The sequence below is a fragment of the Psittacula echo genome, assembly GCF_963264785.1.
Source record: "Psittacula echo genome assembly, chromosome: 3".
Lineage (NCBI taxonomy): Eukaryota > Metazoa > Chordata > Aves > Psittaciformes > Psittacidae > Psittacula > Psittacula echo.
This window is the reverse complement of record NC_137736.1, coordinates 56,915,789-56,932,626: the sequence shown is the minus strand read 5'-3', so window position 1 is coordinate 56,932,626 and position 16,838 is coordinate 56,915,789. Positions and strand designations below refer to the sequence as shown.

General features: G+C 38.5%; 1 protein-coding gene across 1 annotated transcript in view; it reads left to right on the top strand.

Annotated features, from left to right (window-relative positions):
- Positions 1 to 16,838, top strand: part of LOC308218611 (cohesin subunit SA-2-like) — a gene marked incomplete at its 3' end in the record, with an annotated part of 55,530 nt that overhangs the window by 5,541 nt on the left and 33,151 nt on the right. Inside the window, exons 3-11 of the mRNA XM_080612880.1 lie at positions 848 to 994; positions 2,451 to 2,547; positions 3,856 to 3,932; positions 6,671 to 6,742; positions 8,287 to 8,491; positions 9,541 to 9,692; positions 10,797 to 10,870; positions 11,290 to 11,413; positions 16,326 to 16,424. Coding sequence (XP_080469006.1) covers positions 848 to 994; positions 2,451 to 2,547; positions 3,856 to 3,932; positions 6,671 to 6,742; positions 8,287 to 8,491; positions 9,541 to 9,692; positions 10,797 to 10,870; positions 11,290 to 11,413; positions 16,326 to 16,424 — 1,047 coding nt within the window. The remainder of the gene's footprint in view (positions 1 to 847; positions 995 to 2,450; positions 2,548 to 3,855; positions 3,933 to 6,670; positions 6,743 to 8,286; positions 8,492 to 9,540; positions 9,693 to 10,796; positions 10,871 to 11,289; positions 11,414 to 16,325; positions 16,425 to 16,838) is intronic.

Here is a 16,838-nt window from a genome sequence, read left to right as displayed (position 1 = left end):
GATACCCAGCCAAACCTGAGCACTGATCTGGGCCTTCTGGCTAATTCCTGCCATTTCATATACTGGGCATGATGTGCTGTGGTATGGAATACCCCTTTGGCTAGTTTGGGTCAGGTGTCCTGTCTCTACTTCTGCCTGGCTTCTTTTGTCCCTCTTCACTGGCAGAGCATGAGACTGAAAAGTCCTTGATCAGGGTAAGCGCTGCTTAGCAACAACTAAAAACATCGGTGTGTTATCAGCATTGTTCTCAGACTAAAGCCAAAATACAGCACTTCACCAGCTACTAAGGAGAAAAATAACTGTTACAGCTGAACGCAGGACATGCATCTGTATGCAATCTAGTCACTGGATGCAGCTTGACCCCAAATTTCATTGGCATCAGAGCCTCAGTGCTGGCTTTTAAAGCCAGTTCATTTCAGTGAGTGTTCTTCCTTAGCTGTGTATTGTGTGTAGCTGATGTTAATTTGAAGGTTCTGTGTTTACCCTGTGAGTGAAAAGATGTAGAAGAGTTTCTGTGCTTGCTGTCTATTCTGCAGAAACTACAGCTGCCACTGAAAAATGCCTTCTGGATAGTACACAACTGGTCAGAAGCTTCTTTCCTGTTATACATTCCTATGATTATGACTCATTGTTGAGATAAAATTCAAACTGGTAAACCCTTTCTTTCATTCCCTTCCAGTGTGGTCATGTTTGATAAGACTTTATTTGTGTCCTTGAAGCTTAAAAGTTGGCACCCTGGGGAAATCATTACAATGACAGTAAAATAAACTTGTTATTAGGGGATAATTTATGTATTGGCTGTTACGTGTTGTGTTTTCTCTCATCTTTTTTGCTTGACTCATTTCAGAGAGAGAAGCGGAAGGTCCGACAGCAGTGTGAGAACATAAGGAGAAGTTCTGCTGGTAGCAAAAGAGTGAGCCGGCTGCAGAATGGCCAAGTGGTTGAGGCGGTTACATTGTTTGAAGTGGTTAGCATGGGAAAGCAGGCCATGCAGGTATTTCTGGCTCTGAATTCTGAGAGAAATTGGTGGAGGGAAGATAGATAGATAGATAGAGCACTTATTTCAGTTATATTTCTGGAGCATTGAAATTTTGGTCTGTTTTGGCACAGATGAGGAAGCAATGTGTTTGACTGGAAAACTTATGAGCATGGCTGTTGAAAAGAATGCATCTTCAAGAAATTAGCAAAGAAGTAGCTGTCAGATGTTTAAGAAGGGGAAGGAAACATGTACCTAAACCAATGTTCCTAAAGCAATGTCTGAACATACTGAAATATAATTATTCTAAAAATACAGAAAAGGTTCATCAGTAGAAAATTTTGCTTGATCAGGATTCTGAAAATCAGACCTTTTTTTCCTCCCCCCTGGGAGGTTGCCTTTTGGTAATTTTTTTTACCTCCATTCCAATAGTTTGACAGTATTTTGCAAAATAGTCAGGTTCCCCCTGCCTCTGTATAGTTAAAAACTTTCTTCAGTGTGAGGAAACCCACCTCCCCATACTCCGTGAGCATATGTGTATATTATGCTTGTATATATGTATGAAGGATTAAAACTTGGAGCCCAAATAGTCTTATACAGGGTTATATGTATGTCTCTACTATGTAATGTCTGTAAGCCAAGTGCATGTGTGCACACATGAAAAGTATGTTTATATTTTGGATGCAAGACCTCAGTTTCTCAAGATATTTGTGTGGATGGACATTTGCCATGCTATAGTTGTGTTAACTTCAGTATAGCTCCTTGAAGAGCTCAGCTTCTGCTGTGCAAATCATAATGTGAAGGGCTTGGAAAGGCAGCAGCTGAAGTCCAGACTGCTGCTGCTAGAATTCATTAGACCTGTGTGGCACTAGAATTGGGTTGAAGCCTGGACAACTTGTCCCAGCAGGCCTGTGTCACGTACAGGTTGTACTACCCTAGAAATGAAATTTGGAGTTGGTTTTTAGCTTAAGTGTAGTATGTGAACTGTTTCAGGCTGCTGCACAAATTGGGTGCTGAAGAAGACAACTCCCAGGAACAGTTGCTTATATTAATATTAATTAGTAGATTGTGCAGAGGTTAAACGTGTTGTGAGGTGTTTAAATTTTTATTTTTAAGTGAAACTGTTACCTTGGTGCTGGCAAGAAGTCAGGAGGATGATGTTTTGGTTGTTTTATATTAAATTAATTGAAGCTGTGGCTATTTTCCCTATTAACAAGGAGCAAAGCATCTGTGAGTGGCAACATTGCCCAGAGCAGAACTTGAGAATGAGCAGTTCAAGACTTCATTTTGCCCCAGAAAGTCTTTTTTTATGTGCTATCAGAAATGGAACAAAATGGTGTGGAGTTTATTCTCGTTTTTATAATTTAATGGAGACAGAACAATGTTAGTTTGTATCCTTGTCATGAATGTCCTCAGTGGAGTGCAGCATGCTGTGTTCAGCTCCTGACTAATGGGTTTCTTTAATCTTTTCTAGTCTGTAGTAGATGACTGGGTTGAAGCTTATAAACAAGACAGGAATGTGGCACTTCTAGATCTGATCAACTTCTTCATTCAGTGTTCAGGCTGTCAAGGTAATTTACCCTCTTAGTATCCCTTTCAATTGTCTGTGGGTGAGAGTAGTGTGAAGTATGGAAAATCATGTATTTATAATCTGTACTGTTTGTTAAGATGGACTCCAGATGGAAAGGCCTTATAGTAAAGAATGTTACTGGTTAAATTCTTTGACTGTGTTTATAGCATACCAGCTCTCAGAGTTGCATTTGAACATGGTTTGCAAGGTCAGATTTCTGAAGTGGCATGTCACGTTGCTTTGCAGAATCCCCATATAGGGAAGATGGTTATGATGACTGTACTAATTGAAATCCAGTGCATTAAAACATAAAATTCCAGTTGCCATTTGTTTTATAACTTCCTAGTATCTTTTGTGTGGTTAGTATCTTTTTTTTGAATATAAACAACTAGGAAATTAAGCTCCCTGCTTTGGTGGCTGGAAAAGGAATCTCTTCCCTCAACCCGCTTGTGGTCACTTTTACCAGAGGCTTATGATGCTGTCTATTTCATAACAAACATTGAGACCCAGTGACTTCTGGGGACTGTCTGCTAGTGAAATACTTCAGGATGGCAAGAAAGAGTTTTAAGAAGGCTGTTCTGTTAGTTTGAACTTCTGAGTGTATTTAAGCAGCTACGCTTATGAGAAATCTGGAGAGGGACATTTTACAATGTCATGTCATGACAGGACAAGGGGGAATGGCTTTAAACTGAAAGAGAGTACATTTAGATTAGGTATTAGGGAGAAATTCTTCACTGTGAGGGTGGTGAAGCGCTGGCACAGGTTGCTCAGAGAAGCTGTGGCTGCCCCCATCCCTGGAAGTGTTCAAGGCCAGGCTGGACTGGGCTTTGAGCAACCTGGTCTAGTAGAAGGTGTTCCTGCCTCTGTCAGGGGGGTTGTAGCTGTATGATCTTTAAGGTCCTTTCCAACCCAAACAATTCTATGACTCTATGATTTTACACTTCACAGGTTTTTTTTTTTTCCTGGTCTTTTGCTTTCTCTTAGGGGAAGTGTTTTGATGCCCTTGACTAGCAGGGGGCAAAATGTTAGTAAATCCCTGAAGCAAATGAATGGACAGAGAAAACACCCATGCCAGGCCCCACAGGGCAGAATTCGTAATGTGAATTTCAGTTTTGGTTCATGAGTATTTTCTACTATAAATGAATTTATGTGTCTTTCTTTATCTATATTGACCTTACCAGTGGAAACAGAGATAAAGCAGAGTCTTTCCTTCTACGTGTTTCTAAATTTTATATAAAATTCTTACTGTGGTTTGGACTTGATTCATATAATATGGTGTTGGTAACTCTTTGAAATACTACTTTTCTAGGCATGGTAACAGCAGAGATGTTTCAAAGTTTGCACAAGAAGGATGTCATGCAAAAAATGACGGAGAACTTTGATGAGGTAGGCAAAGCTTTGAGTTTGCATGCCTTGTTTATATAAACAATAGGCTCTGCGTTACTAGCCAGCCTGGACAGAGTTTCTGCTGCTTAACAGGAGCTGTGTCCCATTTCCTTAATTTAGGAGATTTGGAAATTTTAAGATAAATTTGATGTTGTAATAACCCATTTTAGCAGTAGCAGGATAATTTTTTTTCTGTAAGCCACTCTTATTTTCAGGGTTTTATTACGGCTATCTAACTGCAGTCTTCACGAATCTGGCTTTCTCTTAGGAGTTCTTTTCATAGTGACTTTAAGAAGGTAAATATAACCCACCATTGCAGAAGGTAAACCGTTCCTTTGGTATTTGGTTGATAGGTCCTTTTAAAAATACAATTGTGGATGACTGATGAGGTAATTGAAGATTTTTTTTTTTTTAGCTGATATTTTTATTTGAATCTTCCCCTTCTGTTTTCCTGGCAATCTGAATTTTTAGAACTGTGTCTTGTCATATGAAAGAAGAAAAATGTATTTCTGATTTTTAGATAATTGTCAAAACAATAGTGAATCATTTCTCAAGGATTGTAAAGATATGTATTTTTCTTAACAGTCCTTTTTCTCTGTTTGACTGCTCCTTGGCTAATTATGACAACATCAAATTTTCTGCAGCACTCTCTCAGTTGCTTCTGTGCTTTTTTTCTATATTTGCCACCTCTGAATTGATTTGTCAGGCAGCAGCCATCAGCCTTGCTTTAACTGAGCATCTCTCAAAGACCAGCTGCTGTAGAAATTCCCACAGAGGATGAATTTGCCAATGTGGTTTTCTTCATTTTAGAAGTGTAGTAACACTTGAGCTTATTTTTGACAGAAATTATCTGATATATGTCTGGCTATATGAATTAGTAATCTGGCACTTCTTTCCTAACTAGATTAGCCCTGAATAGCACTCATCATAGAATAGGCACTCTGGAAGGTACAAAGATATTATTGTTAGCATTCGCCTGGATGTGGTACAGCTCTGTAACCTTTCCACCTGTCCTGGCACTGAGGGGGCAGGTTTCTTCTTAGGTTTATTTTCTTAACAAGGTATTATGTTTAGTATAGGAGAGAATTTATAATTAGAATGTCATGGGATTTCTACAAGCAGAATCAGTATAGTAGCATAATATAGAATTTATAATACTAATTCATTTAATTATTTCTAATCACCTTAGTAATACAGAATTTATGATAAATTTAACTTATAATTTCTCATCACCTGGATCCTCTGCAAATTAGGTCAAATCTTCATATGTGGTTGGCTACGTAACAATCATAATCTGGACTTGTAAATCAAGAAAAAGAGTCACTCAGTCCTCAGAGGAAGCAAATGATGGTGGAGGTGTCCCTGCCATTGCGGGTCACGGGTCCATGGGTCTCGCTGTCCAGCAGCAGCTCTGGACCAAGTTCCCCACTTGCAACTACTTGATTTTATGGACAGTGCTCTCGGTGCTGTGACACTTTCCTGTTCTGTGATGGGGTCATTGCCACCGCCTGGCTGGCGAGGTGCCTGGGACCTTCAATTCCAGCCTTGTGCCCAGGAACCTTGAGACTAGCAGGGAGGGGAAGAAGAAACCTGTTTGATTTGTCTACTTGGTTCACAGGACCTTCAGGTCCCTGATAATGAGGGAAATGGAATGAATGCGTAACCCACTTGCTCACAGAGAATGGCTGCTTGCGTTATAAAATGATGTTAGTTGTGTTAACCACAGTATCAGGGTCTGGGAGCAAGGGGTACCAGTCACACGTTGCACCAGGCAGCCTGCTTTGGCTGACTGCTTGAGCAGGTGGTGTTGGGTTAGATGATCTCAAAGAGTCCTTCTCAATTTCAGTTTTTCTGTGATTTGGTGAAAACTTGTTCTGGCATTGGAAGCAGAGAAGGGCTTTAATATGGTCATCGAGGCACTGATTTCCTCTTTGTGGGCTATGGTATTCCTAAGTGGAGAGATAAGCTTGTTTTTAGGACCACTGCTTTTTGTTTTCCCTCTTTCATAAACTATTTTGTTTCTCTTTTCTGCTTTTCTTCTTGTACGTGGCATTTTATCTCTTGCAGTTCTTTGCTCTTTTGTAGGTTTCTTTCCCTCTCTTTGTTACTGCAGTGTTAAGCAATGGAAGAGTTAAGTTTGATAACTGTACATAAAGATAACTGTACAACCAGATGGGAATAGAAATACTTGTGGTGCTTCACTGAGCCTAATAAAGAACTGTAGATGTCATGCCTTTTGTCTTGGAATAATTGCAGAGTTGAGGAAACATCTCTGAATCATGTCACAGAATGAAAACGTTTCTCTGTAATTTGAAAAGCTCAGAACAGTTTTCCAGAGTTTAGATATTTTACAGTACCTAGTTACTAAATATTGCAAAGGCATAAATACTTAGACTTGCTGCGGAGCCATATCTTAGAATTAATAATGAGGTTTATACCTTGTATATGTTTGCTTATAAATTTTAAAAACAAGTTGTCTCTTACTTGTAGCAAGTAAACTCAGGTTTTGTATAAAAGTGTTTTTTTTTTCCTTCCATAATTGGTTATAAATAAATAAAAAATACTGAGATGAGAAGGAATTAGATTTTGTTTAATATATTGGATTTTATGAGCCACCTGTAAGGCACATTGCCTTAAGTTTTAATAGCCTTTTAAATGTGTTGCATGCTTTGTGACGCTTTTGTCTTTATGTGCCATTTCAAGGAGAAGCTTTTAACATTTTGTCTTATGCACTACAGGAAAGTGGGTTGCAGTACAAGAAATTCATCGCCTATCCCTGGATCCTGACAGTTACTTGGCCAGTGGACATGGTAGGGCTCTTGTCATTTTCTGTAACTGTTGTATAGCATGTGCATGCACATGTGTGCACACAGAGGTTTTGGCAGACAAATTTGTTCAAAGGCTTGTTTCATCAAAACATTCTTTTACAAACAGAAACGTTTGAAATATTTTGAGAACAGAAATATTTTTTTTCTGTTATGCTTCTTCCCATACAACACTTGCAGCGTTGTGGGGAATTCACTTTAACTCCTTGTTGGCACTTCAGTTTGACTTTGCTGTCTTTCCATAGACTCTGTATGAAAGAAAGAAACATATCCAGGATGAGTCAGAGCAGGAGCCTCAGCTGAATGATTTGAATAGTTCTTTGGAAGAAGCGGAGTTGCTGGTGAGGGAGGGAATCTAAGGGGATCCTAGGTTAGATGCCTAAATTTAGGTGATGTGCACATCGTGCTGTCTGTATATTTACAGTATGCACATTACCATTAAACACTATCCCGGTGTGATGAACATGGACAGTAGAAATCCTCTTAAAAAGTGAGATGTCTTCCTGTATTTGTGCTGCTTTTCAGATTGAGGAGTAAAATATGGTGATACAGTAGGTATTTCCTGAAGTTTTGTCTGTCTTGGCACTTGCTACTACTGTTAGACTCTGAACTGACTCTTACAGCCTGATTAGGAATGCATTCCAAATTCTAAACTCCCAGTGTGCTTTGGATTGCAGGCAGATCGAGATCAGTCTGTGTGTGAGTTTATTTTTGAAGAAAGTGGTGGGTCCTTTTCTTTGGAAAGAAAGTTACAAGAGAAGACCAGCCAAGCAGTGGCCTACCTTTAGGATGAAGTTTTCCATAGTGGGTGAAGCTTTGGAGTTCCCTGGCTCCATTCATACTTCTGCCTTACTCTGTGCCCCACTGTGGCACTTTGAGGGGTTTGGAATTCAGTGATTTTTGAGGACCCTTCCAACCCAAACCATTCTGTGATTCTACGATTTCTGTGGAGGTTTACTGAGATCTAGGTGCCAGTGATATAGGTGTATTTGTCATGAAGCTGTAGCCTTTGTTAAACTCCTTAAGCTGGTGGTGCTACTGAGGAAAAGTCCTGTCCTGCTCACACCACAGTTGTTTGTTTTAGCTCTTCAGTCACTTCAGTTTTCTCCTGCATTTTAGCACGCATTTGCAGGAACAGGAAGAATGGTGAAGTGGGGAAGCACTACTACCTGTGAGGATGTACAGGAGGCTTGTGGTTTATGCCAGTGAAAGTTACTTATGATGCTGTGGCTTCACATGCCCTCTCAGACCTGTTTGTTGACAGCTATCTTGCATATATTGCTTTCAGATGTGAGCTATTGTAACAGTGCAGCTCTAATGAAGCTAGTTTGTCTCAGGGCTTGCTTGTAAACTAGTTGTATGTCCCTACTTTGGAGTAATAACCGTAAAAGATGCTATGGAGAAACTAAGGTGAAGCTGACTGTCAGTAAAACTCTCTGATATTCAGTGAGAGAGATGTAAATGGTGTGCACAAACAAAACTGTGCATTTGTAATTACTGTGTTTTCTGTTGACTTTTTTCTTGTGTAGGGCAATGAAGACTACCCGTTGATCAGAACAGGACCCTATTGGAAGAAGTTCAAGGCCAATTTCTGTGAATTTATTGCCGTGCTTGTCCAACAATGCCAGTGCAGCATCCTGTATGATAGCTTCTTGATGGACACTATCATCTCACTGCTTACGGGCTTAGCAGACTCCATGGTCAGAGCATTTAGACACACAAGCACTTTGGCAGGTAAGATAATTCACAGAGTTGCTGTAGATTATGAGTTTTGTTGACTTGTGTGCAAACAGAATGGCTCCAAATTGAAAAGCTGTCTTATGCACTGACAGTGCCTTCCTCCTGCTGTATGTTACTGTAATATAAATAATTTGTTCCCACGTGTTTTGGAATGGAATTTGGAAGCTTTATATACAATAGATCTAGACCAATTTTTAATTTATAAAGAAATTTTCTTTAATGCCTGACATGACTAACTTTAGAATTATGCTGTGTTCTGATTACCTCCCCCCCCCAAACTGATTTTTTCAGGTTTTTATTTTGTTAGTTGGTTCCCTCCACTAATTAATGCGATGGGTTGCATTAAATGCTTCACCTGAAAAAGCTTCCATTGGAATGCTGCTACTCCTGTGGTCCCTATGCTAAAAAGAATATTCCTTGTTTTGCATTTTTTGTTTCATGCACATGATACTAAAGGTACTACTTTTATTTTTTTTCTAAAGCCGGTAAATACTCTCTTTGCCCCACAAACAGCACTTAAAGTATAGTTTGTTCCAAAGTACAGTGTTTACTTTGGAGGCTCAAAACTCCCCTTGAAGTCTATGCAAACCATCCTTAGAAGAATGTGAATTTTTGTTAATTCAAGTAAAATATTAAGATTCCCAGCCTTTTATGGGCCAGCTTCACTGTTGGGTTATGTGGTGTATTTTTTTTTCCTCTTTGTTTTTACTGAAGATCAGTTCCACAACTCTAGATCCTTTTGCAGAAAAATCAAAATTACAGAATGTAAGAAGAGTTGTCCAGTAAATGACTTCTTTGACTGGAACTCTGGCCAGAGGTTGTAAATCACCAGTAATATAACTAAATTTTCCTTTTTTGATCATTGTCTGCCTTTAAAATAAACACTGTATTTTAAAACTGATTACTGTAATCTAGTAGTGTTTGTATTTTATATAATAAACTGGGTGTGGTTAACCATATCCTTTTTGTGGTAAAGTGGTGAATGTATTTATGCTACATATCTCTGAACTAAGCTAAATATGTTGGGTTTGTTTCCTTTTTAGCAATGAAACTTCTGACAGCAGTTCTGAGTGTACGTCTGAACCTTGATGTCAACAAGCACAACGCTCAAAGATTATATGAGGTGGAGAAGAAGAGGATAAGTGGCAAGAGGACCAATTACAGACTCGATCAGCTAGAGAGAAAAAGGAAAGAGGTTAGGCAGGTGTCCTTTATGGGAGATGTGTGAAGATGTAGAAAGAGGGATCACTGACAGCTTGCGTTTGGGTCACTGCAGTTCTTTAAGTGTTAGATATTTATCAAATGCATGGTGCATAGCAGTTGTGACTGGCTAGATTGAGTGGTACAAAAATGTCTAAGGTAATAACTGCCATACGTACTGTTAACTTGTGATGTCTTGCTTTTCTAGATAATTGCTATCTAACAATTGCTTCTCTAAATTGCTATCATTAGCCCTTGATCTCTACACAAATATGGATTTAAACACATGTAATTGCATCAGTAGCTCTGGTGGTGTGGGTGTGCAGTTTTGCATATGTTTATACAAATTACAAGCCAAAATGTTGGTTCTTGAACTGAATTTCAGTGAATGAAAAAGGACACAGAATATCTGTCATCTCTGTGTAAGTAATGCATTGTAAAAATGGTTGTAACTTTAGCTATGAACTGTATCTTTCTTGCTGTTTAGTTTCTGTCATTTTTTCCCTGCTCAGCCAGACAGCTTCTTATCAACTCCCAGAGACAGGCCTATAACTGTAAGAAATAATTCTTGCTTGAGGGAGGAGGTGATGTGATGTATGAACATCAAGCATAGTTTCCTCTCTCCTGACTTTAGAATTAGCTATCTGTGTTCTGAACTTTGGATGTTCATGGACTTCTCTGTGTTCAGGGCTTGCTTAAATACATGCTTATTGTGGAATAGGTGCATTTTGAAAATTCCCTGGTCTGCATTTTTCCACCTCTGTTTAAGTGAATAAAAGGAGAATTTAAGCCTGTATGTGAAGATTGCTTAATAGTTGTGCTATATCTTTCTGTGTATTGATAGATTAAGATTCACTATATCAAACAAGTACTTTGTTATCCAGGCTAGCAGCTTGTATCTGATAAACCTTTCACCAGGGTGTAGCTACAAAAAGGCCAATTGCTAGTGTAAATACAGACCACTAATATTATATTGGAACTATGTGTAAACACTAGCAATTTGAACCATAGTAGTATTGTAAGTGCACTGATGCAAATTTTCCGTATCTAGTGAATTGTGGCACCAATATTAACATTCAGTTCTCTTTGTATATTTCAGTATGAACATAAGCTTCTAGAGATACAGAATATGATGAATGCTATTTTCAAAGGGACCTTTCTAAACCGTTACCGGTAAGAATAAAAATAAAGCTGTCATGTGTATGTGCATTCCCAAGAAACTCTTGCTCAGGTTGTCCAGAAAGCAGAAGCAAGTTAAACATCCTGGAGGCACTGATGGTATCGAGGAAAATGTAGCAGTTACGCTATTTTGTCTTACAAAAGGACCTCTCAAATAGGTTTCTGAAGTTCTTCATGCTGGCTATAGAGCTGCGCCTTTGTGATTGAGGGAATGCCCAGAATTACAAAGTAATTAGTGCATGAAACATTTGTAGCTAAAGTGGCCCAATTGTCTGTTGAAGACAAAAATACTAGTAACATTTTTATTATTATGTGTGCTTCTGCAATTCTAAAAGATAAAAATATTGCAAATAATATAATTACTATATTAGATAAATTAAATATATTAATACTGAAATGTTGTAATTTCACAGTGATGTGATCCCTGAGATCCGAGCAACTTGCATTGAAGAAATTGGCAGATGGATTAAAACATACCCAGATGCTTTTTTAAATGATAGCTATTTAAAATACATTGGGTGGATGCTGTATGATAAGGTAAAGTGTGATTTTATTGGGTTTTTTTTTTTTTTTTTTTTTTTTTTTTTTTTTTTTTTTTTTGGGTAAGAATCCTAATGTTTAAATTCTTGAGAGTAGTATGTGGGACTCTGGCACAGTACTTTCTTCCCAGCTTCAGGTTTTACTTTTAAAGCCACTGTAGCACTAAATAACAGAACATTTCTTTCAGTTCTGCAGCAGTGTGTGTCCCTGTGTGTGCAGTTATTTTTATATGTTACTGGATGGGGAGCTATTACTGAATTGTAAAATGGCCTATATCCTTTGAGCACCTGTAGTATTAAAGGTTGACTAAAATTCTGCTTTTAGGTTTGATGGCTACGTTTAAAATATTGTTTCATTTTATAAAAATGAGCAAATAAATATTGCCTATAGTAAAATAGTCTCCAATATTGCATTTCTCATTTGGAGTTAAATCGATATAGAAAATATTTACACAAGCTCCAGTAATTTCCCAAAGGGGTTTCTCCTTTTCCTTACAGTAAGTTTGCTTTTTCTTTTTGAGTAGAGGCACATTTAGAACAACACCACCTCCTCTCCCCTCCCAAAAAACCCCAAACCCCTTCCACCCCCCAAAAAAAAGAAAACAATAACTCAAAAATAAGCTTTTTCTCATGCTTCTAAAATGCATGAGAGATTTTAAGGGGTGGTAATATTTATCGTGAATGGCAAATTACTGAAATTGGCACTCAGTACTTCTGCAGGCCACCTTTTAAATAAATTCTGTATAAATTCTGAAACGTCTTCAGTTTTGTGTCAGTTTCCGGCAATGTTTGTGTTGTGTAAATAAAGTTGTAGTTTACCACAAAGCCAGGAGGGGGAGCGCGAAGCTTCTTACTTCGTTTTGCCATGGCTGTAAAGGCAGTATTTAGATTTTTAGAGCAACGAATCTATCAAGAACTGTCATCTTTTCCTGCATTAAAATTTATCTGATCAGAATACCTTTTTAGTACATGTTCAGTTGGGAGAATTCTCAAAAGAGAAAGTCATTTTTGAAGATGATGTGTTTTCATTCCCAGTGCTGTGCAGTGAGAATTAACAGCTGGTGTCTCTGATTAATGCACGTAGCTCATCCAGTGTCATTTACTGGGAACTGAAAATGGTTCTTTTTCTAAAGCTTATTACCTGACGGCAGTGCAGATGCAAGCAGAATGAGGTGAAGTGAGAAGTCTTCCATATTCTACATTTGTAAGAGACCTGGTAGTGTGCCGCTACTGGTGGTCGCTGTCCTGGCTGTGCTTTGTGATTTGCAGCCACTCTCAAATTGCCTGATTCCAAAATGAGAGCAGGGCATTTTTGGCAGCAACAGGGGCAGTAGTACTTTTGATATACATCTGAATGTTATTTCCCATTACTCCTCCTTAATAAGCATTTCTATCACATCTTGTTGAGGATGGGCAGAAAGAAACTGATATCTCCCAGAGCCAATTTTCTTTTAGAATATAACATAGAGAAGTTTGCCAAATAATTTAGGCCCCAGAGTGGAACAACCACAAAAGTATTCTAATGGTGGGGGAAGACCTGGCCAGGATCATTTACTGTGCTGTAAATAGAGATTAAGTACAGTCATTTGGGAGGCTTTGAAGCAGAGAAGGGAGGGGGAAGTCAGTACAAAATTAACATTTTATCTTGAAAGTCTTTTATTTGAATATGATAATTCTTTCTTACCCATGAGATACCATTTTTGTCATTATACCCTGATATGAAACATCATATTTTTGTGTGTAAGGTTATTTCCTAGGTGCAAGAAGTTGCACCAAACTCAGTGATAATATGGAAAACTGCATGAGGATCTCTTTTTTGGCCCAATAAGACTTGTGAAACACTGCTATAAAGATGCATTTTTGAGTACTTCATGTTCATCTGCTAGATATAATTTAACTTCTTATTTTTGAAGACCAAGCAGGAGTTAATACTAAATCTGACGGTTGTGTGCAGTTGAACAATGTTATATGTAAGCCCAGTCACCTATCAGTGCGTTTGTGAAACCCAGATACCTAATTTGTGTTCAAGGGAATATACAGATACTCAATCAGCATCCAGAGCGAATCATGCTAGTGCTAATGTGAGCAGCAGGTGTTGAAGGGAAATGCTGTGTAAAAAGTTCAGAGTTAAAGACAAGAAAAATCAAGGCAATGGAGAGTGAGGATGGGGAAAGGAAAAGGCAAACCTAGCAGACAGAAGGCAAGACAATGGAGATGCATACTTGGGACCTCCTATCGTATTAGACTAGCTTTGTCTGGAACTTTGGGGCAAGTTGTTGAGATTCTGTCATTGATGAAAGACACCAAAAGTAATCCTGTGGAAACGGGAACTTGCTGTTGAAATGAACTTCTGTGTCCTGACCATGTGATCCTCCTGGCAAATTTCAGGAAATTGAAAGGGTTTTTAGTTTTGCTTCCCATTCAGCGTGGTTATAGAAATTGATCCCATGTTTATGGCTACTTCTGAAATACTTCTTTCTTCAAATGGTCATGTTTACATAGTGGCTTTCTGCTCCACAGATCATCTCTGTGTATATGTAGTGATTTTTCTTTTTTTCTTTTTTTTGGGGGTGCAGTTTTTTTAAATTGTTTCACCTCAGCAGGACAGTTAAGCTGAATTGTCTTCACTGTTCAGGAGTAATTCAGAAGTGGGCCTAGTTTTCCCAATTTATTGTCTGGGGAGTGTTAAGGAGAAAAAAAATGACCCAATGACCCCATCAAATCATCCAGGTCCCACCGTGTATTTGTAAGTCTTATTGATTGACTCAGTCTCTGTGATAGTGGTAAGGCTGAAATCTCGTAACTGAATGTGTGTAAGCAGTGTGGAAGCCCATGCAGAGCTACTTGCTTTTGAGATGCTCACTGTTTTCCTGATGTTTTCTGCCAGTTTGCAGGTCAGGGTTGAAATATATTGTGATATAGCTGAGGGGCAGTGTGTGTTCTGAGTATCCTGAAAATATGCTTACATAATTCCCCTTCACTCTATCATAGCTTTGAAAAACCAAACAGGCAGGTATTTCGTCAAGATTAGAATGGTAGTTCTGGCAAGAAGAGTAAATTGCTGAGTGTTTGTATTTGCCTACATTACTATGGAAAGGAGCTGAAGGTAAATAGTGAGATAGTTTTAGAAGGATGTGAAGTAATTTTGAATGCCTAAGAAGCTGTGAAGAGCTCCTAGAAAAGGAGAGATGGTTGAGAAGGAGATAATGCAGCTGATAACATGGGAAAACAGAACTGGTCATAGTAGGAGTAGTTATTTGTGCATAGTTACTAGGGTTAATTTTCTCAATACTTATACATATAGGGTTATAACTGAGAACTTTTGGGTGGGCACAGAATACCTTAGAAGGCAGATGGTGTAGTTTAATGTATTAAACTTTATATCTGCAGACCTACACTTGAATGCCACTTGACTGACAAATGACATTACTAGCTGCTTGCCAGGGGCTATATGATGATTCAGCAAACCATCACAAACTTGTTTTCTTTTTTTCCACCTTTTCCCCAAGCATAAATGCAGTCCCTATTCACAAGCAAAGCCTTGTGATAAAATACTAAGGGCAGCTGAAGCTGAGTATGTGCCACTGTGCAGTGATGGGTTCCAAGCTGGGACTGTTTGCGAGCGTGTTCTGTGTTGTAGAGCCCTTGTAGCTGTAGGAAGCAGCAGGTGTGGGCTACAGTCTCCTTCTCAGACAAGACATTTATATAAAATTACAATATAGCATAGGTACTGCTGGTTTGTCACAGGCAGATTAGAAAGTAGTATTTATTGTTACCTGTTGATCTTTTATTTTAGATTTCTAGCAAAAAGCTGTCTTATGCAAAACTGTTGGTCAGAGCATGCTATTAGGTATTGTCCTTTGTTTTCCATCCAAGCAGGTGAGCAGGAACTTGTAGTAATGGATAGCCTGTCTGTAGGTGATCTCCTTGGGTTTCGTTGATTATTCTTACTGCTATTGTCAGCAAGAGGAGTTAAGGAAGAAATATGAAGAGACTGATTTGAAGCCTGCAGTTCATTTACATGTCTCTGCTCATATCCTTAGCATTATAAGTTTACAGAACAGTGATTTTTCTGTGTAGGATCCTCAAAATTACTTTTCTAATGCCATTTAGAGCTTTGTTATTTGAAAAGTGTAGCAATGTGCATGAGATATTTTAAAAGCTGGGTAAGGAAAAGACTTCTTTTTGAGGCATCTCTGAAGCAGCAGTACTAATAGTAGGAAATAACATCTTGCAAGGATAAATATGTTTTGCCTAAATTCACTAATTAGGCCAAATTCAAAGCAACCCTTTTCTTCTTAGAATGCTTAAATCCAGCATTCTGGCATAAAACAGAAAAAAGGAGAAAGCGCAACATTTAATTTTTTATTTGTAAGAACCCACCATGGTAACCCAGTGCATTTCTAAAGTGTACCTCTTCCTCCAAGAACCTTCCAGAATTTCTTGGAGTCCTTGTCCATGTGTAGTGATTGTCTGAGTCAAGTGCTGAGAGGAAGTAAGCAAAGTCTGATGTATGGAAGAGTGCTGGTTGTATTAAGTGGGTCATCCGTACTCTTGTCTTTGTTGCTTTAAAAGGTGAATAGCACAATTTCTGCATCTTTTGCATTCTGTTGGTTTTATTAACTGTAGAAACTGTAAGAGTTTCTTTGACTCTTAAGGAGCCTAACACAAACTTTGATGTCACCTTTAAGTTTGGCTTACAGCAGGCTTCCTCTGTGTATGTGCGTGTGTGTGTAAGATGTGCACACAAAAAAAATGGTACCGATATCACTAATAAGATGAGGCAGTATTTGGATAGTCTGCTGTAGGCAGCCACAAAGAACTCTTATTTACAGAATATAAATGCCAGTAGTGAATAACATCAAAGATAGACGTTTTTTACTGTTAGCCGATTTCTCTTTGTCTTGCAGCAAGCTGAAGTGCGGTTGAAGTGTCTTCTGGGACTGCAGGGAATTTATAGCAGAAAAGAATTTGTTTCCAGAATGGATCTCTTTACTGTCAGGTTCAAGGTAAGTAGATTACTGTTTGCTACTTTTTAAATCTGGGTTGGTTGTATTCACAGGGTCTGATGTTTTGATCAGTGCTGATTTCCCCACTTTCTTGACTGACAGGAGCTTAGGGTACCTCACAAACAGCCTGCTTGACTGAGTGGATGAAGGAGTTTTGCAGAGATGTTTCCCTCTGTTTCCATGGAATTTTTTATTTCACGTCAGTTCATGCACAAACTGTTGTTAGCATGCACTGTGGTCATTTTATCTCCACCCTTCATCCGGAATGGTCCAGATATTTTTACAGGATTTTTTGGCAGTTGAGAAAAATATTCATACTCTAAAGGTCCCTTTTTTTGCTGTTCCTGATAATGGTCTAACCTTGTAGATACTGGATTGGTTGACTATGTAACACACTGATATGGGCATGGCTCA